Source organism: Molothrus ater, chromosome 4 (assembly GCF_012460135.2).
Source record: "Molothrus ater isolate BHLD 08-10-18 breed brown headed cowbird chromosome 4, BPBGC_Mater_1.1, whole genome shotgun sequence".
NCBI classification, from domain to species: domain Eukaryota; kingdom Metazoa; phylum Chordata; class Aves; order Passeriformes; family Icteridae; genus Molothrus; species Molothrus ater.
The window spans coordinates 71,236,929-71,260,852 of record NC_050481.2 but is presented as its reverse complement, the minus strand read 5'-3'; the positions used below and the strand labels follow the sequence as shown (position 1 = coordinate 71,260,852).

General features: G+C 45.9%; 1 protein-coding gene across 1 annotated transcript in view; it reads right to left on the bottom strand.

Annotated features, from left to right (window-relative positions):
- ATRN (attractin) overlaps positions 1 to 23,924 on the bottom strand; it is a 157,896-nt gene that overhangs the window by 62,329 nt on the left and 71,643 nt on the right. Inside the window, exons 12-24 of the mRNA XM_054514571.1 lie at positions 22,405 to 22,634; positions 21,119 to 21,240; positions 20,467 to 20,605; positions 17,875 to 18,056; positions 15,557 to 15,773; positions 14,236 to 14,421; positions 12,462 to 12,695; positions 11,663 to 11,800; positions 5,644 to 5,737; positions 4,290 to 4,342; positions 2,586 to 2,680; positions 1,612 to 1,690; positions 1,057 to 1,214 (exon numbers count right to left, since the gene is read on the bottom strand). Coding sequence (XP_054370546.1) covers positions 1,057 to 1,214; positions 1,612 to 1,690; positions 2,586 to 2,680; positions 4,290 to 4,342; positions 5,644 to 5,737; positions 11,663 to 11,800; positions 12,462 to 12,695; positions 14,236 to 14,421; positions 15,557 to 15,773; positions 17,875 to 18,056; positions 20,467 to 20,605; positions 21,119 to 21,240; positions 22,405 to 22,634 — 1,927 coding nt within the window. The remainder of the gene's footprint in view (positions 1 to 1,056; positions 1,215 to 1,611; positions 1,691 to 2,585; positions 2,681 to 4,289; positions 4,343 to 5,643; positions 5,738 to 11,662; positions 11,801 to 12,461; positions 12,696 to 14,235; positions 14,422 to 15,556; positions 15,774 to 17,874; positions 18,057 to 20,466; positions 20,606 to 21,118; positions 21,241 to 22,404; positions 22,635 to 23,924) is intronic.

Sequence of the window (23,924 nt, the reverse complement as noted above, 5' to 3'; positions counted from 1 at the left end):
GGGTGAAGATGGAAGGATTTGGGTTCCCATATTTGACCAAGTTTCTTTGATGAGGCAGAATTCAAATATGCCAAGCTTTAGTTGAGCTCTGTGGCTGTCCCATCTCTGTAACTGCTGGAGGTTGGACAGGGCTGGAGCAAGCTGGGCTGGCCAAAGCTGTCCTTGCCCATGGCACCTTTAAAGCCCCTTCCAACCCAAACCATTCCATGATCTCTGCTCCAGACCTCCAAGGATTTTGTCCTTCAAACACCCACATCACTCTGAGCACACAGGGAGCTGACACTTGACCAGCCCACTGCAAGAAGGTGGCTGAGGCTGCTCTGAATTGTGAGCTGCCTCAGCAGCTGCGGGATCCGTGACTGCAATCACACAGTGATTCTGTCTGATTTTATCACCCCCAATCACACAGTGATTCTGTCTGATCTTATCACCCCCAATCACACAGTGATTCTGTCTGATCTTAGGACCACCATTCAGAGTGATTCTGTCTGATTTTATCACCACCAAGCTCCATCCCTGCTCATTCTGCACCACTTCATCCCCATGGCCAGCCTGGTGCCCCAGGCACTGCCTGCCAACCACCTACCCTGAATAAAGGGGAAGGATGAGCTGCTGGTCTGCACATGCCACCAGCCAGAGGCAGCAGCAGGAGAAAGGGGGTGGCCCTTGAGCTGGGCCTTTGAGTACCAGGCACTAAAGAGCTACTAAAGCATTTCCTCTGTCTGCTCTTTCCAGGCTTCCTTTTCAGCTTTATCAGTCTTTTTCTACAACATCAAGATCTGCACATTTGAAGTCAGACACCCTGTCAAACACGGCCCTGTAAATAAATGAGTGTCTCTATTTCACAGCACACCTTCAGATGCACTGGGCTGAGGCAACATCAGAAGATTGCTCACACCCTGTTCCTCTTACCCAGGAACAGCAGACCCTGTCTGCTCTGGGATTACAGCAGCCTGGTTCAGCTTGGACTCCTCCAAGCACAGCAAACTGCCACAGTTTTGAGAGAAATTAGAGAAAGCACCTTTAAACAATTTGACATATATTAGCAGCTCCTACCTGTATTTTTATGGGCCAGGTGAAATTGCTGACGTAAACAAAGAAGGTGATGTTCGGGTTGTTGCGGAAATCAAATTTCTCATTGGAGAAACTGTCCTTGTACTCTTTTATATTAGTTCTGGAAACAACTGGAATTTCCTCCCCAGCCTGTGTGCCAGCTGTTGTAAAGAGCAGCAAGAAAAGATATTTCAAGGTGTACTTAAGAAAACAAACAAAAGGGCAAACCATCCTAAATTCTAATTTTAAAAAATTAACTATTCATTCAAAACCAACTATGTTAAGCTGCACTGCATTATCAAAACCACTGTGTGCCAGGATGTTGCATTGTAAAAAATCAAATTTGCACTTTCAATGTTTACAAAATAACACTATTAAAGTTGAAAACATAGGGTTTTTTAAACATTTTACTTCCCCCCTCAGGCTGACAATTGAAGAACACTATGCAAAAAGTACATAGGTTAAAAACCCCCCAGAGTTTTTCCACTTAAATTTGCCTTTTTCAGAAACTGCTAAATAAAAGAAGCTCCTGAGTTACTCAGATCATCCTCAATTTACCTGCAAAACTTGTGGACCAAGTAATGTTGAGGTTGAAGTTTTTAGATGCATTGATGAACATGTCCAGGTCTCTGTTTTGCTAAAGGAAGAAACAAAATAGAAATCCCATTTTTAGGATAAGCAGTTTTACTGTACTGTTTCCTAGGAAATCATTGCTAAAAAAATTATCTTGAAATTTGTTACATAAAGAAAATACATAAAGCTAAAAACTACATACTATATTTTCTGGAAGAAGTATTCTCCTCCTCAAGGAAAACACAACAAAGGAGTCATGTGTACAGAATATCAAAGGAAGAACTGAGACACAAGATGTGGGGTGAAAACAAGCAAAACATCTCTGCTCTGGAGCCAGGCCAAGGGAGATGGGATTGCTCAGCCTGCAGAAGAGAAGTGCCTGAGGAGTGCCTGGAGGGGCTCCAGGAGAGCTGCAGAGGGACTGGGGACAAGGCCTGCAGGGACAGGAGCCAGGGAATGGCTGCCAGTGCCAGAGGGCAGGGATGGATGGGATCCTGGGAATTGGGAATTGTTCCCTGGGAGGGTGGGGAGGAATTCCCAGAGCAGCTGTGGCTGCCCCTGCATCCCTGGCAGTTCCCAAGGCCAGGTTGGACACTGGGGCTGGGAGCAGCCTGGGACAGTGGAAGGTGTCACTGCCATGGAGGGGGGGTTGGAGCAGGATGAGCTTTAAGGTCCCTTCCAACCCAAACTGGTCTGTGATTTTAAAAAAACTGGAATGGCTCAGAGGTTGTTCCAACAACTGGTAAGAATCAGCTGTGGCTCTTTATGAAATCTTCCTGTGATGATTTGGGACTGCACAGCCAAGCCAAGGTCAAAGAGCTCTGGGTGCTTCATGGAGCAGGACACACCTTCCATATCACAGGACTACAGCCAAAGGCCCACAGAACTGTAACAACTCATTGTCTCCAGGGCCAAGAGAAGACAAAGGACAAAGTTAAAAGGGAAAACAGGAAATGTACCTCTTCAGGTGTTGCTACAAAGTTGATTGCTGTGTAATAGCGATCGTCCTCCTGGGAAAGGCTGAAGGTGAACTGATAGTCAATGAGCAGAGTATCTGTAAGGAATGCAGGGAGACAGTTATCCCATCTCCTGGAATAAAGTAACTTCTGTAAAGGAAGGCATGATGTCACTGAAGGGTTTCTTGGACAACCAGGACATGATACTATCATCGTGACACTGCTACAAATTACTTCAACCTACATATGATCCCACATAAGGAACAGAAAACTCCAGGAGCTGAGCCTAGAGAGGGAAGAGATGTGGCTTATACTTGCCAGGCAACAGCCTCCAGCCTTGATATAAATCAATATTCCTACCACTGTAAAAAACATGCCAAAAGATTTACTTTTCCAGCCTGCAATACCTCTGTGATCAAAGGGAGTAGCAGAAAAGCTCAGTAGCTGTGTAATTCCCAGTTTGCAATTCCCACTTGGAAGGGGACAGTGGTCCCCCCATTCCAGGTTTCTGTACATCAGCAGATTTTCCTGGAGAGGTTCTACAGAGCAGCTGGTTGGTGATGAACCCAGCTGCCATCCTGCTCTGGGACACATCCCACCCAGGCACACCAGGAGCAGCCTCTGCTCTGTCTGTCTGTCCTTCCCTGCTCCCGTCTGCCCGGGCTGGTGTAAGCCACAGCCACCTGTGGGGATGCACTCACCACCTCAGTTCCCTTCCACTCTTGCACACTGCTGTGACTTGTGCACATTCCTGAAGCCATGCAGGGATATTCCCAGCAATAATAACCAGAAACTGATACACCAGGTGCTGTTTTTCTCTCACTGCCTCCCAGTGACCCCTCATTGGACTGACACAAGTCAGACAAACTGCTGGTGTCCATCAGACACAGCACAAAGAAACAGGGAATGAAGCCAAGCAAGACTGGATCTGGGCAGCACAAGGTTCTTCCTGTAAGAGCTGCAAAGCTTTGTCTTTCCCCACTTTTTGCCCATTTGACCATCCCTGCCATTTCAGCAAGGAATTTGGTCATTCTTACAGAGATGCCACGAGGAGCCAGCAGTGCCCTTGTTTGGCCACACAAGCAGAATTCAAATAAGCCAACACCAGGCAGTTGATAATTTCTGTGCTGGACAAAACCACTGCTGGAGATTTTATGTAATTTAAGATTCCATCTCTCCATGCCTGCCAGGCTGCTGATTGCTAATATTTGCAAATAGAAGCTGGAAAGTTTCCATTAGGTAATCTGAATCTTGGCAAAGGATCTTCTGGAACTGCATGGGAATCCAACTACTCATTTCAGAGGAAACGTGGCAATTTTGAAATCCATTCTAACCTAGACCAGAATTTAAAATAAACAGTATTTTGCATTTCTAAAAATTCAAAGGACACTCTTTGTTTTTTACCTGTTAGGAATAGAGTTTAGAGTGCTCTCCAAAAGACCAGATTTCATCTCAGTCACATGAAAAACATTCAAAACACTGTTCAAAAGATCAAATCATCACATGGACCTTATCAAGAAAAGTATTTTCATTCTCTTTAAACAACATATTTGAGAAAAGTGAAGGTTTTTACAGCTATTTTTTAGTCCTTTCCTGAATCCCCCATACTTTAAACACATGCTGAGGCAACTGAAACAAGTTTTAAATAAGTTATTTTAAACTTTGAGCACATTTTTTATCTCCAAACAAAATCCCAAGGGTACTCACAGTAACACGTTCCTTTAAGTGGATTTCCTTGATATCTGTTTTCAACTTCACACCTAAAAAGAATATACATTTTTTAATAAATGGATTTCTTTTTTTGCAGTTCTGTTTATTCCCAGGCACTAAATACCGGAAAACACAACCTGTGCTGAGAGCCGTACACAATTAAAGATGAATGTCTGAGCTAGACTGGGCTGATGAAGAAATTCCATGTTCGCTCCAAGTCCAACTCACATGCAGTAAAAACGCAATATAAAATTCTGGATATTAACGTTTGCATCCACCTGGAAGGTATTTATTAGCTCTCCACAATGCATGGAACTGGATTAGCTTAGTCATTTACGGCTATTTCAGGTTCTATCCTATAAATGTTTACTCATGTGAGCAATGCTTTAAAAATAAACCTGGCAATGAAATTATTTGGAATTAAATTATTTCCCCTAACATTACACTAAAAGCATTTCTGTTATGTTACAGAAAAACCTCCAGCAAATTTGTTGCTCTAAAACTGCTCCATTAAACTGCTTGAATGTCAAAGGCTCATTTCGGCTATATTTACACTCGCATGAACAGCATCAGAGAGCACGGACAGTGAAATGTACCAGGTAAAAAGAAGATACTGAAGGATAGAGCAAAGCAGAGAGAGCCCAGAGGAGGCCCCGGAGCTGCTGCAGGGCTGGAGCCCCTCTGCTCTGGAGCCAGGCTGGCAGAGCTGGGAATGCTCCCCTGGAGAAGGGAAGGCTCCAGGCAGAGCTCAGAGCCCCTGGCAGGGCCTGCAGGGGCTCCAGGAGAGCTGCAGAGGGGCTGGGGACAAGGCCTGCAGGGACAGGAGCCAGGGAACGGCTCCCACTGGGAAAGGGGAGAGTGGGCTGGGATCTTGGCAAGGAATTCCTGGCTGGGCTGGAATTCCCAGATTTGCTGGGGCTGCCCCTGGATCCCTGGCAGTGCCCCAGGCCAGGTTGGACACTGGGGCTTGGATCCACCTGGGACAGTGGGAGGTGTCCCTGCCATGGCAGGGGGTGGAATGGGATGAGCCCAGAGTCTCTTCCAACCCAAACACTTCTGTGATTCTATGTATAGTTTGGGGCGTGGGGATTTTTTCACCCATCCCTTCTGCATGATATTCCCAGTTTAAATGTTTTTAAAATTGGAATTCTTCAGGAAATCATCCTGTTCATGATATTCCCCAGGGGACCCACGGCTGGCTGCACCCTCAGTGCAGTCAGTCAACTGTCAGGAGGAAGAAATGAGCAGAGACATCATAAACACAACCATTAAAAATGGGGGGGGAGGAGGGGTGTCTAAGGTGGTACGTGCACAATTTTTCATTGCAAATAAGAAAGGGAAATGAACTCACAGCTGACACTCATCTCCCTTGATTCCCTTGGTTGTGCAGAAACATTTCCCTGTGTTTGTGTTGCAGACGGACGCATGGCCATTGCACTTGCAAGCTGTTGAGCAGAGGGGGAGAAGATGCAACATTGAATGAAGAAGAGAAGCAAATTCAATAGCAATTAAGTACTTTAGTTGTCAAACTGAGATACATCAACAATTAACGTGCAGATGAAAACCCATTTGGTGTCCTTTGCTTTCTTTGTGCTACAGAAGGCAGATGAAAATAGAACTGTGCATCAAAACAGAGCAAGCACAGGCTACCCAGGACTGGTGGTTTGTATGAAATCATCATCAGACTCAGCTTTTTAGCCTCAAAAATTCATTTAACTTCCTCTCCTATTGTTAGACAGCAGGAGTGCTATCATAACTAAGAAGGAAAAGACAATATTTGAAATAATTTTGGGCTTGTTAACACATTTCAGCCAAACTCAAAACTCTTGAGAGAAGAATTGGGAAAATAAAACAAAGCCCATGGGACTTCAGGGGCTTTTTCCAGAAATAAATAAACAGGCTTGGGAAAAATAATATTTCATCATTTCTACTGAGGAAACAATGTCATTATCAACAGCATCAGCAGAAAACATCTGGTGCTAAGATGGTGATGATGTCCATGCTGGGACTAGTTGGGGTGCATTCCCCTATATATTTTAGAATAACTTTGTGCAGAATGTCATTGAGTTGCGGTTGAAACAAACCTGCACAGCCCTGAACAACTTCAGGTTTGGGGCATGCCCAAAACAGACCACCTCATACACCTGAGTCTGCTCAAGATCCAACCAAGGTAGAATGGTGAGGACATACAGGAGATTTTCTTCATAAAAATCCTTCTGATTTAAGTTAAATGCTCATATTGACACACTTTGAGACCTTTATTTACAAAGATGTAGAGGAGAATCATTCACAAAAACCCCAAAACCAAACCAACAAGTAAGAACAAAGCTTACACAGCCAGGTGACTTTGACATCTTGTTCACTGTCACTGCAAGAACGGATTTAACAACCTCTGGCATGTAGGTGCCATTTAGGAGTCACTCTGCCAATGCAGGTGCATCCATCTGGAGCTGTGCACAGCAGAGTGTACAATACAAGGGAAAAACTACACAAAGCAAAGATCCCTTGTTTATGGTCCTTGAGCTTGCTGGGAACAAGATGCTTTAAAGGCCAAAGCCTCCTTGTTAAGAAGACATATTCCTCCTCATTAAGCAGCCATGCCAATCAATGTACCAGCAGATTCTTAGACATCAAGTCCCCATCCTGAATATCTCTGCCAGCCTTGGACCTTATTTTAGGAATCCTTTTGATATCTTCTTTCTGCTGGCACACAATGGAAGCTATACTGTATCAGGGACACTTAATTGTGCTTCTCAGATGTGGAAGAGTGGTTTCCTAGCAGCAACACAGAGCAAAATAGGAAGAAGCAAAAAGGCCTATTGTTGGAACAAGGAGACTGAATGAAAATTCAACAAAATAATTGTATTCTGTGAAGGAAACACTCTTTTCATTAGTGCCACTTAAAGAAAAATAAGTCTTAGTACTATTGAGAATGTCTTGTACTTCTTTGCTTATGCTTTGCACAAGGGAAGCAAAGTGACGTTGGATCAATATTCAATATGAACATACATGAATTTTCTCTTGATTTTTTAACCTCAGGTTGTTTAAAGGCAGATTGCAGCATCTTGAGCCGTAACAGTAATTTTTCTCTCCTCTCTGCTCTTTAGCATATCAAGAAGACTGAACACTCAAATATCTCTATTTAAAACAACAGAATCTATTCATTTATCCACTTTCCTACAAGCATGTAACTGGAGATCATTCACTAAATAACTAGAATATGCACAGAGGACATCTTCTCGTGGCTTTTCAGAGAACTTTAAATTTTGGAAATAAACTATTGACAGAATGTTCTAGACTCCCACTGAAGTCTAGAAAGTACAATTTCCCACTGGAGTCAGAGGATAGAGCAGAAACCCACAAGCACTGGAAATGGCTTTTTGACTGTGAATCCTGGTAATAAAAGCCTGATGATGAAGCACCTTCCCCCTGCTGGTGTTCCTCATGGGCTCACTCAGACATGGTCTTGGGGGTCCTTACTGCTCTTTCTGTGTTTGTGATGGGTCAGCTTCCCAATGGCAACACCATCAGCCACCTGCCCAACACTCCATGCCACGTGCTTCAGCTGCCCTGCAGGGCCCCCTGGGGCCTGGCAGAGGGAATCAGGCAGGTCCATGGCACCAGCAACTCATGGGCTACCATGAAGGCTGTGTGGATGTGTTCAGAAGCGCTGCCAGAGCTGCAATCTGATTCCAGGCATAATAGTGCCTTCCCTTCACTTGCAAATGACTTCCTTATCTCCCACCAGCATATTTTCATGGGAAACTTTAACCAGAAAATTCAGAAAAATCCTGAATGCAGAGAAAGCACCTTGCAGCTATTTTTACATTTGATGTGCTGCATTTCCTGCCCTTCTTGATTAATACTTCTCTACTTGGACATTTCCTAAAAGCAACCTCTGAGGAGTGATTTACCTGCCATTTAGTTATTATCTGCCTAGCTCTGCCAACACCAGGGCGTATGATGTGATGCAAACAATTTTTTCAGGGAAATAACTGCAGGTTGACAAAATTTTTTCAACACAAGTAATATAATCTTGTGTTGGGACTTTTTACAGACATATGCAGGACTGAAAGCATTGAAATAAAAGAGGGCAGGGTTAGACAGGATATAGGGAAGGAATTGCTCCCTGGGAGGGTGGGCAGGCCCTGGCACAGGTGCCCAGAGCAGCTGGGGCTGCCCCTGGATCCCTGGCAGTGCCCAGGGCCAGGTTGGACACTGGGACTGGAGCACCTGGGACAGTGGGAGGTGTCCCTGCCATGGATGGGGTGGAACAGGATGGTCTATTGGAACCCTTCCAACCCAAACCATTCCATGATGCCAGGACTCACACTAGGCAGTGAGTGTGCAAGCACACAGATGTTTGTGTGTGTGTCAGGCTGGAGTGTACAACAAGAGTCTGCAGCATGGCTGTGACCATGGCCTCTAAAAACACAGCAGCACTAAGTACTGCTCACAAATGCACAAAGAGTGAAATCAGCACATTATTACTGGGAAAGGATGGAAGGACCACAGCTAAGAGAAGGGAGAAAACAGGAGCTAGCTCTGCTACCCATCAGCCAATCCTTATCTGAAGAATTCCCCTCTGGAAAGGTTTTCACCAAGCAAAAATGACTAATAGGCAGAAATCAGCCTGGCTGCATCAGATAGGGTGATTTGCTCTTGCTTTCCCTTTCCCAATCCATCTCAGTCTTTCTGCCCAGGTTCCTGCTTCCCTCATTCTTTCCCCTTCCCAGTAAACAGTGTTAAATCACAGCAAATTAAAAACCTGGGTCCAAAGCACTTGAGAGCAAAGCACTTCTGACATGAGCTACTGGTTCCATCAGATAAGGAATGAATGCTGTCCCACAATCTCTCTACACATTTTCTAATTGCCTTTTCAGGTATCTGGATGATTTCAGTCTGTCATTCATTATCTCAACAACAAACTGTTTTGGGACAATCCTCATGCACAAGAGTCAAAAGGAACTTACTCTCCATTTCCACATACATGGAAAAGTGACACCTACCAACAGGCACGTTGTGATCCAGTGATTAAAACTGAAAGCTCAGGGTAGAATTCTGTACTTTCTCAGTCAACTCAGCCTCAATTTATTCATTACTTTCAAGTAAACTTTGGAGCATTTCAAAGTATCTTCTCCTGAAATGAGTTTATGAGTATCAGCAGTATTATCTGGCAGATAAGGTTGTGAAATCAAGTGCTGGGGATGCACCTTCTCCTTTGAGCGCCTATCACTGTGCTGTGTGTTGGAATTCCATATCCTGTTGCTCTAAGGAAGGCAGCTGTATCCCTGTGAGTTTTTAACCCCCTTCTTCACATCTGTCCATTAGGAAGTTCTTCATAGCCTCAACCATCACCACCTCCCTCCTCTTGAGGAAACAGGACTCCATGCTGCAGTTACTGACCCTCATGTTCATCCAAAAGGTCAGCACTACTCCCAGTAAACATCCTAAATTAATATCCAACTATTTTCTACTGGATTGTCGCCACATTTGGAAGAAGCAATGAAAAGTCTTCAATGCCCACTCATTAATCACCTCCAGCTCATTCTTCCAGGCTGGCCATAAACCACTCACACTCATTTCACAGAAGTTCTGACACTGCTCTCAGGAATGTTATTTTTATTCTACCTTTTCCATCACTGTATCTAATTGTCTCATTCCACCTCACCATACTCCACTGACATAATGCACTGGGTCAGTGCTCTTTAACATCTCTGCTGGTGACAGGGGCACTGGGACTGAGGAACCTACAGCAAGTGTGCTAGTGACACAAACTGGAAAGGTCAGCATGCAGGAGGGGAGGGGGACATCCAGACAGATCTAGATGGCCCCCAACAGTACCTGGATAGCACAAAAGAAGCCTGAACAGACCAGAGACATGGGACTGTGTGAACCTCATGAAGTTACACGAGACCAAGTGCAGAGTCCAGCATGGGGCTGGAGCAAGGCAGAGCACAACCACAGGATGGGTGGGGAATGGCTGGAGAGCAGCCCTGGGGAGAAGGACCTGGGGGTGCTGCTGGGTGAGAGCTGGACATGATCCAGCCCAGAGCCCCCCCCATGCCTGGGCTGATCCCAGCGTGGGCAGCAGGGGAGGGGGGACTCTGTCCCTGTGCCCCTCCCTGAGGTGAGGGCCCACCTGCAGAGCTGCCCCAGCCCTGGGGCCAACAGCAGGAGGACGTGGAGCTGCTGGAGAGAGCCCAGAGGAGGCCCCGGAGCTGCTGCAGGGCTGGAGCCCCTCTGCTCTGGAGCCAGGCTGGCAGAGCTGGGAATGCTCCCCTGGAGAAGGGAAGGCTCCAGGCAGAGCTCAGAGCCCCTGGCAGGGCCTGCAGGGGCTCCAGGAGAGCTGCAGAGGGGCTGGGGACAAGGCCTGCAGGGACAGGAGCCAGGGAATGGCTCCCAGAGCCAGAGGGCAGGGATGGCTGGGATCTTGGGAATTGTTCCCTGGCAGGGTGGGCAGGCCCTGGCACAGGTGCCCAGATTTGCTGGGGCTGCCCCTGGATCCCTGGCAGTGCCCAAGGCCAGACTGCACACTGGGGCTTGGAGCCCCCGGGACAGTGGGAGGTGTCCCTGCCCATGGCAGGGAATTGGAATGAGATTAATTTTATGGTCCCTTCTGACCCAAACCATTTGATGATTCTTTGATTAAATCTCTTAGGAGCAAGAAGCACCTTCCCTCACTTCTGCACCTCTCACAGCCTGGTCTCTGGTTTACAGTTGGTCTCCACATGCCACAGCACTGAAAAATTCACAGCAGTTCAAAACTATGCCACAAGGTTGGAGGTCAAAACTCCAAGTCTTCCATGTGTATTTGTTAATATTAAATTGGTCTTTCAAGGAAGACTTTTTCCCAGTTTGTTAACTAGATCTTGCACAGCTGAAAATGGTTCTTTGTGCCAAAGAGTCCCAAAGCACTTTACAAACTGAAATGCAATTTTAACAGGGTTCTCCTAATCCTCAACTGAAATCCAGCCAAGTCTTCAATGAAACACTGCAAGCCTTTATGAAGCAGACAATTTTAACTATAAACACAGAACACATTAACCAAAAGGAATAGAAGGTGAAACTCAGATAAGCAGAAATTTGTTCATGACATTTGGATCAACACTGTTTCTTTTAAATACAGGATCATCAAACACTAAAATACAGACATTTTTTCACTGTGGTCATTCCAAGTTTAGAAAGGAGGCTATAAAATCCTCTTTACGTGCAGTGAAAGGAATTCCACTCAGCAGTTTGAGTGTCTTTGATTTGAAGAAACAAGAACTGAGCCTCGCCCGCAGGAAGGAAAGCATGAATTATCAGGATATATTGTGTGTTAGGCCAGCAGAGGAATGAGCAGAGTGGGAGCCTCAGGGTGCACTTACGCTGGCAGGTGCCCCCGTTGGTGGGGTCCCCGTAGTAGCCCGAGATGCAGGTCTCACAGTGCCTGCCCGTGGTCAGGTTCTCACACTTCTCACAGACGCTCTCGTTCACACACCGGCTGTGCCCGTTACACTGACACGCTGTGGGAAACAGCAAACAGCAAAACTCTGACTGCTGGGGCTCAAACACAGCTCACAGAGACCCTCAGAGGCTGCGCTGTGCAGGGCACAAATGGAACCATTTCATGCACCTTCCTGAGAGCTTCTCGTCTCTTGCTAGCAATACATGGGCCCAAAGACAGGTGTATATCAAAAAATGGAATTTAGAGCAACACACTGAAAACTGAACTGCAAAACATTACATGCACATTGGACTGGAAGCTGCTGGTGGGATGAATTTACAAGGAACGGGGAGGGAAGTGTTGGTTCTGTGCCAAAAACATTAGTTTAAAATCATCCTAAGCATTATTAACACTTAAAACGACCTTCAAATGAAGATTTGCCTTTCTTTCAAACAGACTTAAAATAAATAAACAAACAAAAGTTAAAATCTCATAAAGATCTGTAGGGAAAGGAAAAATTTCTCCCAAGTAATAAATAATAATGTCTTCATGCAGCAAACCTGTGCAGCTCAGTTGCTTCACAGCCCCTTCCATCTCCAAGTGTGTAATTCCTGCCTACATTCCATGCTCTTCTCTCCCCTCCATTAACAGGAGGGAACACAAGACACCACCATAGTCCTAAGAACTCCCTCCCCTTGCACTCAGTGCAAACGCTGGACAGTGAAACGCTGCTCGTTTACCTGGACACTGGATGAAGGACCAGTTGTAGCTGGTGTCGGCAGGACACATGCTGACATTGAGAACAGGCTCCAGGCTGTGCTTGCCTGGCGTGGCTGGCGTGGGCATCCTGACCGGCCCCCGGTAGGAGCCCTCCATGCACCTGCCCTTGCCGGTGTTGCTGGGATCTGTGCACCACCCGCAGCCCGGCTGCTCCAGGCACTGAGCACACGTGCAGTAGCCTGAGCAGTTTTCAGCTACAAAAAAAACAAACCAAGATACAAAACTGTGGAATAAATCACTATCTCAAACACGGGCAACAAAAAATGCAGAATCTATTCTATAACTATATTTTTATCTCACCAAAATATTTATCTCATCAAATCTAGAAATATTTATTCTGATATTCACAGCAATATGTTCATTCCTAACAGCATATTTATTCCAGAATCTAAGGAAACTATTAACAAAGGTTCCAAAAGTCAATGAGTTACAAAACAGCACAACACACACAGAGGTTTTTGAAACCATTACACGCCACCCTCTAACACCAGAGGTTAATGTTCCCTCTACAAAACATCTCTGATTTATTTAAAATAGATCGGATGATCAAATGGGCCATCTGGAGGCAAAGGCTAGAAACCAGCCAGTTTAGTCACTTGGAGCCTCTTCCTACCACGTTTCAGTATCACATGCTATTATTTCAAGTATTTATCTGAGGCAAAAAGCATAGAATACAAATAGGAGAATAAAATTCCACCCTTTAGCCCCTCCATTCTCTAATGGGATTGGATTTTAGGGGTGACAAACTCTTTACATGCTAAAACTTTTTCTATTTCTTTCCCTAGACCATCTTGAAAAATATTTTCTGGATTCTTGGTGTTGCAAGATAAGCATATTTTCTATTTTGATGTTTAAATAGACAATATTTGCCTTCAAAAAGAAAAAAAAGTTTGTTTTTCATTATTTTAGCTTACTCATCTCCTGCCTGATGCTTCCTCCAACTTTTGACCTCTGACAATATGGGAAGTTCATACTTTCATGTTCCTTAAATTCATTTTCTTCATCTCATATTTTGCAACATTTTGAGCTACTTGAGATGCCCCTGCTCACACCCAGCTCCTAAAGAATTCAACATAAATAAAGTAATTTCTACATCTTCACTTGTTTTTAGTTTTTAGGCCCTTTTACTCCAGTTTGAAAGGAAAATACACTATTCCAAAGTGCCATGAAGCTTTTGCAGTTTGCTCTCATCTACCTAAAAGGGGCAAAAAAGTAAATAATTTCTTTAAAATGAGGTAGGAATTCCTACTTACAGTCTGTAAGTAGACAATACTTCAGAATAAAACACTTGTGTAAACCCTGATTTGGATTTGATAACAGGCAATTGCAGAATGCTTCGGGTTGGAAAGAGGCCGTGTTGTTCCACCCGGCCACGGGCACCCGCTGGAGCAGGGTGCACCAAGCCCCATCCAGCCTGGCCTCGTCCCCTCCATCCCAGGGATGTCCAGCACACCCCACAGGGCTCTCCACACACCCTGCCCATGGGCAGGAGCCTCTGGCTGGAGCAGGGTGCACCAAGCCCCATCCAGCCTGGCCTCGTCCCCTCCATCCCAGGGATGTCCAGCACACCCCACAGGGCTCTCCACACACCCTGCCCATGGGCAGGAGCCTCTGGCTGGAGCAGGGTGCACCAAGCCCCATCCAGCCTGGCCTCGTCCCCTCCATCCCAGGGATGTCCAGCACACCCCACAGGGCCCTCCAGGGCCTGTGCCCCAGCCCAGCACCGTGACTCACGGGGACAGCTGCTCATGGTGTACCACTCCATGCACTGCCCGTAGGGGAAGGAGGCCACGTAGGCGTTGGAGTCCACGCACTGCTGCATGTTGCTGCACCACATGCACTCGGAGCTGCCGCTGGTGCACTCGGCGCAGGCGGCGCGCAGCGCACACGGCGTGCGGCACTGCTTGGCGCTGTGGTTGGCTGCGGGGAGGACAACATCAGAGTCTGCCAGGAACAGCTGCACCCTGCTCCCGCTGGGAACGGACCTAGGGCCCATCCCAGCCCATCCCACCCCTGCCATGGCAGGGACACCTCCCACTGTCCCAGGTGCTCCCAGCCCAGCGTCCAGCCTGGCCTGGGCACTGCCAGGGATCCAGGGGCAGCCGCAGCTGCTCTGGGCATGGAGCAGAGGTCTCTCTTTCTCTGCAGTTCTGCTGATGCATTCCTTAGTTACCCTCCCCAGCAAAGTGCAGGGCAGAGCCCTGTTTTACATGAGCTCACAGGCACATGCTTTAAGTGATTTGATCAGTTACAGACATCAAACGAGCACTGAACTAACTCAGCAGTTTGTAGTCTGAGCCAATGCTTTAAGTTTTGCTTCAAGTGACTGTTCTCAGACCATAAAAGCCAGCACAAAGCTTAAACCCAAGTGCTGCAAGTGAAAACATATGGAATTTGAGTTCAGGTTCCACATTCAGGATTCGCATCCTGCTCTTCCACAAAGAATGATTTCAACTGCTGCAGTGTACCTAATTTTTTTTTTAATCAACCAACTTCCCTAATACTTTAAGAGGCACTAATTGGTATTCAGAAATGATCAGCTACAATGGAGAATTAACAGACCAAGCCATCTGAAAAGATATGCAGTTTCAATAAAGCTGGAAGACTTTTCCCAAAAGCAAATAGATTGTTTTTTTCAAAGTTCTCATATCTCCTAAGTGTCTTGGCCAATTAATTTCAAACTTTGATAAAATCCTCCTCTGGCTACATAGCAGGGGAGGGGAAAAAGGGGAATTCAATCAGAAAGTTACAATTAATTTTTTATTTCTTTGAAACAGGAGAATGCTCCATACCATAATTACCCTAAATGTCACATGTAGGTATGCAATTAAGAAAAAAAATAATTAAAATAATGTACTTCAAATATTTTACAGTTAACAGCGCAAATAGTAAGCTATTTTTAAAATTCCCATTTCCTGCATGAAATGCGTATGCAAGACTCTTGTTCAGAAGTATTTTTCTTTGGCAAAGTCATAATGCAGCTGGTTTAAAATGTAACAAATTGCATTCTCTTTACCTTCCAGGAAACAGAAATCAAGCAGACATCTGCTGTTACCTGGCCTTTCACAGACAGAGCCGTTGACCTCGTTGATACATGTTGCTGCCTTCAAGCCCTGTTGGGAAGGCTCAGCTAAATATCCACAAAATCCAGCATCACTGGGTTCACTGGGGAGCCACTGGACGAGGGTGTTGGTGAAGGGGGACATGTCTTCCCAGCACCAATAGGACACATTGATTTTCCTCAGTCCAACCCAAGGAGTCAAAGTTTTGGGCTAGAAATAAAAAAGCAGGTCAAATCTGAATTAGTGTTGCTAGCCACAAAATTCATAATATAAAGATCCTATAAGACCACTATTTCTAGTGGCAATTTATTTTTTGGCACACTTTCATTTTGGGGAGGAGCACTGGAGCTCTGTTGATATAATACATGGCTTTACTGCTAAAATAAGTAAACATCACCTACTTCAAACTGATTTTATGCACTTTTATACCCTAGAGCTGCAGCTTCCAACAGCAACAGGGTTACAAAGCAGATCGTGCTAACACCAACATATTTTCTTGTTATTACTAAACATCTACATAGAGTTTACTTGAAAAAGAAGCACCTGCAAAGCAGAGCCTCCCTCAGCACAGCCACCAGTGCTCCCAGCCCCAGTGTCCAACCTGGCCTGGGGCACTGCCAGGGATCCACGGACAGCCACAGCTGCTCTGGGCACCTGTGCCAGGGCCTGCCCACCCTGCCAGGAACAATTCCTCATTCCCAAGATCCCAGCCATCCCAGCCCTCTGGCTCTGGGAGCCATTCCCTGGCTCCTGTCCCTGCAGGCCTTGTCCCCAGCCCCTCTGCAGCTCTCCTGGAGCCCCTGCAGGCCCTGCCAGGGGCTCTGAGCTCTGCCTGGAGCCTTCCCTTCTCCAGGGGAGCATTCCCAGCTCTGCCAGCCTGGCTCCAGAGCAGAGGGGCTCCAGCCCTGCAGCAGCTCCGGGGCCTCCTCTGGGCTCTCTCCAGCAGCTCCACGTCCTCCTGCTGTTGGCCCCAGGGCTGGGGCAGCTCTGCAGGTGGGCTCTCACCTCAGGGAGGGGCACAGGGACAGAGTCCCCCCTCCCCTGCTGCCCACGCTGGGATCAGCTCAGGATACACTTTCCCACCTTATAAGCATTCTATCCTAATATCCATTAAAACAGGCTCCTAGTCTCTTTAGGCTCACTTTTCAAAGGACTCTGTGGGTGGAAATAGAACCCTGTAAATTAACAATTCCTTTTTACATGGTGTAAAGATTTAAACACTGTGAGGGAAGGGCTACCATGTGTCCTTAGGAGTTGACTCTACGCTCACCTACTGGAATATCCAGAAACACCTGGAGCTGTCAGAATCATGTATTTTTTACAGTATCCCAGGCTTGGCTTCCTCATTTTACAGAAGATTTAATGAACAATCCTGCTTAAACTGCACCCTACCTTTGCTTGGCTAAATTGACTCCCCTCTAAAACACTGTAAATGTTGAAATGCTACTTTAAAATTACAAAAGACATCAAGGCAGGGAATGTTCTCGTTTTAACAAGAGAATATTTCTCTTAAGTACTGAAGCATGTTCTCTCTTGAAAAAAAGCAATCCTATTGCCTCCAACCTCATTTTTCCTAGAGAAAATGCTTCCCCCACAGTGGCCTCTGGGATCCAGGAGTTGTTATTCTGATGTGCCATCAGGCCACAGCAGCTTTCCAGGTTAATCCAGGATTTTAGAAGAGATGCACAGCATCATTCTTCGTTAGGGCTGTAGTACCACCTGTACAACCTGCCCTGAACATCTCCCTTCTTCTCCCAGGGACTGGAAAAAATTTGTATTTATTTCATTGATGCATGAAGAGGGAAAAATTCCAATTTGCTTCTCCCTGGGCCTGACAGAAAAGCACCTGCCACTAAATGACACCCAAATAACGCCCAATAAGCCAAGCAGCTCTGTGGAGTGAGAAGGTGACATTTTAAACAGCTGCTTTTCTGAGTGCAGTAAATAACTCAACACTTTACATTAAACACCTCCAGTGCCCCAAGGGGGCTTTTATTTATCAAATACTGTGCACAGGCCAGCAGAGGGCTCCTGCTGCAGTCCGGTATTCCACCCGGGAAATGCAGGTGTGATTTCAGCACAGAAAGTGATCTCTCTAAGGCACTGTGTATGTTTATGTTTATCCTTTCCATTTACATTCTCTACAATTTCAGCTCAGAAGCACCCAGAGGGTACACTGAATTTCAAAAGAAAATCAGTTGGTTTTGGTTAAGAGGCATTTCCATTGTGTACAGAGCACACAATATTCCAGCAAGGACTTCTCCACAGCCACGGCTTTATAATGCAAGGGACAGACAAGAGAGGCACTCACCGAAGACTGAATCTTCTGCAGCTCCTTCAGAACAAATTCCACCTTCTTCTGGGTGGTGAGAGAAGCCAGTAAAGCACCGTTGGACCTACAGGACAGTTTGGCATGATCGTAGTTCTCCTTGGCGTTGGTGATCCTCAGGCAGGAGTTGCCAACCAAATGCCAATTTGTTCCACAGATATTTTCTGGGGGACAAGAAAGGGAAAGAAACTAAACCCAGAGATGCAGGTGACCTTCCCAACAATCAAGGTAATGAAACAATCATTGAAAAACATGAGCCCAGGTGGGAAAGGGGCCAGTGGCCCCTGGGCTATGCCAGCTCTGGGGTGGCAGGAGGGCCAGAGCAGTGCCACAGTGTCCCTGTGCTGGCACTGCCGGGGCACCTCCAGGGCTGGGGCAGCTCTGGAGAGCTCTGGAGGGGCTGGAGCGTGGCCAGGGCAGGAACAGAGCTGGGCAGGGGCTGCAGAGTCCCTGAGGGAGCCGGGCAGGGGCTGCAGAGTCCCTGAGGGAGCCGGGCAGGGGCTGCAGAGTCCCTGAGGGAGCTGGGCAGGGGCTGCAGAGTCCCTGAGGGAGCTGGGCAGGGGCTGCAGAGTCCCTGAGGGAGCCGGGCAGGGGCTGCAGAATCCCTGAGGGAGCCGGGCAGGGGCTGCAGAAGCCCTGAGGGAGCTGGGCAGGGGCTGCAGAGTCCCTGAGGGAGCCGGGCAGGGGCTGCAGAGTCCCTGAGGGAGCTGGGCAGGGGCTGCAGAGTCCCTGAGGGAGCCGGGCAGGGGCTGCAGAGTCCCTGAGGGAGCTGGGCAGGGGCTGCAGAGTCCCTGAGGGAGCCGGGCAGGGGCTGCAGAGTCCCTGAGGGAGCTGGGCAGGGGCTGCAGAGTCCCTGAGGGAGCTGGGCAGGGGCTGCAGAATCCCTGAGGGAGCCGGGCAGGGGCTGCAGAGTCCCTGAGGGAGCCGGGCAGGGGCTGCAGAATCCCTGAGGGAGCCAGGCAGGGGCTCAGCCTGGAGCAAAGGAGGCTCAGGGGGCCCTTGTGGCTCTGCACAGCTCCTGCCAGGAGGGCACAGCCGGGGGGGTTGGGCTCTGCTCCAGGGAGGAGGGGAAATGCCCTTAACTTGTTCCAGGAGAGGTTTAGGTTTTGTAATAGGGAAAATTTCTTCCCTGAAGGTGTTGCCAAGCATTGGAAGGGGCTGCCCAGGTCAGTGCTGGAGTCCCCACCCCTGGAAGTGCTCAGAAAATGAGCAGACATGGCCCTTAGTGCTGTGGCTTAGGGCCATGGTGAGGCTGGGACAGAGGCTGATGATGATGATGATCTTGGAGGTATTTTCCAGCCTTAATGATTCTATGAGCCCTACCACCAAAAAATACCCAGAGCCCCATCCCAAGGCAGTATGCCTTAGAGGTGTGCTGAGAAGTCTTGATACATAACAACATTGGAGGAGAAGGAAATCTGTTCAGGGGAGCTGAAGTCTGACATCAGCATTCGTATGTTGTAATCAAAGCACCTATTACAATGTTGAACAGTAAAATTGTTGTAGGAGAAAGAGGGGAAAAAAACCAAATTTGTATTTTGTTGATGTCTTGAAGCCACCTACTCACCCAGAGTTGTCAGGGGACCTTTTGGCAGGAGAGGGTTGTTGTGCTAATCCTGTCCACAGCACCAACTACCAGGATTAATCCCTGCTTCAACCAGAGCACAACCCCACTACTGAAGAACTCCTTACACTTTGTGATTAATTATTTCCCTTGCAGAAAAAAACCTCATGGGCATTTCCAATGTGAATTCAGACTTAACAGATGGAAAAGCTCTCAGGTGTCAATTTTTCAGATGAGCTTTTTACACATATGATCAGATCATCCCTTTTTCTAGACCAAATAAAACAGGCCACTAAAAGATGTTTTTCTCAATTTCATTGCTCTTCTTCAAAGTCTTCTCATTTTTAAACTGCTGCAGACTGGCAAACACCAGATCTGGACATGTCCAGACCTACCCTGTCCTAGGGGAAGGCTTTCCACATCCACAAAAATGTCCTGTCTCATGGGTTTTCTCCCCTTTCTCTATATTTTATTACCTACAAATGTTAATCACTGAAGATCCTGTATTTCTATCCCAGTCATTGGGATAAAAAAAAAAAAATTTCTGCAAGGGAACTAATAACCAACTCCTGTAAGCTCCACTGGAAGCACTCTGATAGGAGAATTCTCCTTAAACACTTCAGGTCTTACTTGCCTCATTTGTCCAGTATGTGCCATTATGCTTTTGCACAATTTTAGTTTCTAAATTAAATAGCATGCATTATTAAATCTAATATCTTGCAGAAGCCTATTATCAACAGCTTTTATCAAATGAAAAGGGAGAGATGACATAGAGCCTAATAATTATACGAGTGATCATAGTCCTCTTCAGACAACTGGGAATGAAAAATATTCCAGCAGACCTGCTGGATTTATTACAAAATAAATGTCATACCAAAGCTGTTATGACTAAACAGCACTATTTGCTCCATCTTAACACTAAAAACTAAAGATTTAGGGTTAAAACCAACAAAAATTTTTAGAAACTCGTGACAACTTTTGGAGTGGGTGAATTTGGTAGCACTACCTACCTGGCAAAGCAATGCACTCCTGATTCCTAGGTTCCCACTGACAGTTTTGATCCATGGCACAGCTTTTACAACTTGTCTTTTTGTTACAGTAATAGGCAGGATTATCCTTAGGACAATTGTCATAGAGAGTAACAGGAACCTAAAATAAATAGCACAGGTGAGATTTTTTCTGATCTCCAGCCATGTGGGTTTATAACAGCCATGATTACAACACTAATATCACAGTCCAGCTCTACAAGGCAATTTATATATCCAAAAGCTGTGGAACTGGGCACAGCCTGGACTGGTTATCCAAGATATTCCCCCAAAACACTGCCTGACATGTTTTCTGTACTAAAGCTTTTACAAGAGGGCTATTTTGTTTCTTCTAGGGAAAGCCCTATTGATATCAAACCCAAAATGTGATTAATGAATAATCACCATGGTGAAACCTCCAACTCTTCCCCTGCCCACAGCCATCCTCCTAAATTCATTGTAAAATACCATGCAAAACCCTTGGATCAAATTGAAAAACCTCCAAACACGTGGCACTTTTGAGCTAGATATGCACTGGGAATAACAAAACAGGGATCATAACACTGACAGATGGAAATGTGGATATTTGCTATTCCAAAGGGTAAATTTAAACTAGGGAAGTGTTAAGAGCCATTACCTGTTCCTCTGTGCAGTTGTTGTGTGCTGGGATACACTGGTCAGAACACCACTGACAGCTGTTTGTGTTGGCTGTGCAGCTGTAGCAGTCTGTAATCTGATCACATTTTTCATTGTCTACAGCTATTAAAGAAAAAAACCTGCATGACCAAAAACAGGCATTTCCTGACAGAGCTCTAAGAACTTGATTATTTACAGCAAAAGACACAACCAAATAGCAGTGCCTGTAGATTTTCTGTTAGCAACTAAAATCAGGTACTTTCATGTGTTTGAACTGATAGAAGATTGCTTTTATTTACAGCAGCAATCATTTTTAGTACCCAAGGAGCCCTAAAACACATCACCAGAAAATAATGCAACAAGACATGGAAGCACACGAAGTCAGACACGTTAACAGCCAGGGAAGTGATGCCAGAGGATATCCACAGGGACAGTGGGTGGCCATCCCCCAGCACAGGCCCATCTTCCTGCAAGCCTGGCTTTCCAGTGGAGCATTTTCATGGGAAGCTTGAATTTTTCATTCATCTTTCCAATTATTTATTGCCTGCGCTTTGTGAAAATTTACTGTGCATTGGAAACCCAGCAAGGCAATGTCCCTTACATCAGTTTCTATTAAATAATTAAAGGCTGCACATCTGTTACAGAACCAAGGGCTGTATAATGAATGTATCAGGATAAAGTTGTTTAAAATTATCCTAAGGGAAAAGACAGGAATCAGACCTTAAAACATTAATTCATTTTATCTGCCTCTATACATAGAATCATAGAATCCCAGAATGGTTGGGGTTGGAAGGGACCTTAAAGATCATCTGGTACCAACCCCCTGCCAAAAAAACAAACTTTTCCTAAAGCAGTATCCCTGCTGTCTCTTTTGAAGAGTACAGGATCATTCCATCAGATCCAGATGCCCTTCCTTGCCCCGTGGTGCTCTTCAGCCAATTCTTGGCTCTCCCAAGGTCAATTCTTGGAGCAAACATTTACAGAATGATGGTCCAGGCCTGGTCCCTGGCTGGTGATTCTTGTTAGGGATAGAAAAGTAAGTCCAAGAAGCAGGGTAGGAAAAAGATCTCATGAACAAGCAGCTTCAGGAGCAGGAGACAGAAACACCTCCACATCTCCATGACCCCTGGCCAGAGGAAGGGCTCTCAGGACACATGGAAGCCCAACCACAACCCCCAGTGTAAAACCTGCCCTTGGAATGGCACACAATTAACACAGGAGGAGTTGGGAAGGAGAAAAAGCCTGCACACCTTCCAGGAAAGGGGACAGAAAGAAGGGGACACCTACCTGGCTTGGGAGGACAGTCTTCAAACACCTTTTGCTGCTGCTCCAGTGTTGCATTTTCCCAGGGGATGCAGTGGGGAGGGCGGGGAGGGCGCAGAGCCCACACACACCTGAGCCCGGGGCCAGCCCCCAGGCAGGATGACTCGTTGCCAAAAGCCTCACATCTCTCAGGTGTGAACTTCAGGATGTCACTCAGGAGGAGGCTGTTGAAGCCTCCAAACACATACATGGTGCTGGACAACATGGAAGCAAAGAGAGAAAAACTCACAGATGTTTTCATGGACAGAGCACTGCTCCAGTAAATGGGATTTAAGGTCTGAGAGAAGTGTTTTATTATATGCCAGCATATATAAATCCAAATAAATAGCTCTTGGTTAAGGGAGGCACTAAAGAAAAGGTCAGACAAATTTCACTGTTTCAGAGATGCCAGAGAGACTCAACACAGAGTCAAAGCTACTCAAGGTCATCGACCAACGTCCCCCTCCAGCCAAAACTTTGAGGGGACCTGATCAACACGATTATACGTAAAATGCTGAAAAATGTGGGATCCCCTTGTAATCCACACTGGCAAGACACAGAGGAAGGATAAAAATTGGGGAGATTCTACCACGGCATTAAACCAGAGTTCAGAAACTGTGACAAAACATTCTGTTGCTGTCACTCTCTGTCCTCCTCTGTAAGAAAACCACACTTTGCATGGCTGGTAACAACTGAGCAGAGTCATTGTGTCAACCAAAAAATCCAAACAAACCCCCAAACAAATAATTTGTACAGACAGGAGTGGGGGATTTCAAACCTCCTTCAGTATCTCAGCTGCACCAGAAAAAACACGAAATTTTAACAGTTACACAAAAACGTCACACAAAAATTCTCTGTGCATCTGTGTCTGTCAATGCACCTTTAAAAATACGGTGAAGAAGGGCCAAGGCAGCTGAAAAGAGAAGTTCTGGTTAAATCATAAGTAGCTGTATTATGATTTTCATTCTATTTTAGAACTCCTATGAAATAAATTTCTCAGACTTGGTTGTACTGATCCAGTAACAGCTGTTCATCTGGAAGCAGGGATATCACTACAGTCTGTAAGGCTTAACAGCCAAAATCTCACCTAAGATTTCACCCAAATACTGAACATCATGTGCCTGGGGAAGAGCAGCCCCACAGGAAAAGGTGTGTAAAGTGAAACACAAAAAAATTTTAAAAAGCATGAGGGAAAGTCAGATTTGGAAATAAATGTTGTCAGTGCAGCTAAGAAAGAAGTGTGAAATACATTAAAATGCACAATTATTAAACAACTAAAAAATAGAAATATATATAAAAATAATGACAAAAAATCAAATTATTGAAAAAACTAAGTGAGCTGGTTCCGTTTAGCCCAGTACAGAAGGGCTGATGGGAACAGCTGAATACTAAAGACATTACAAGAGTGAAGATCTGAAAACTTTCAGAGATTCACAAAATAGTTTGGGTGGGAAGGAACCTTAAATCCCACCTCTTTCCACTCCCTGTCATGGGTATGGACACCT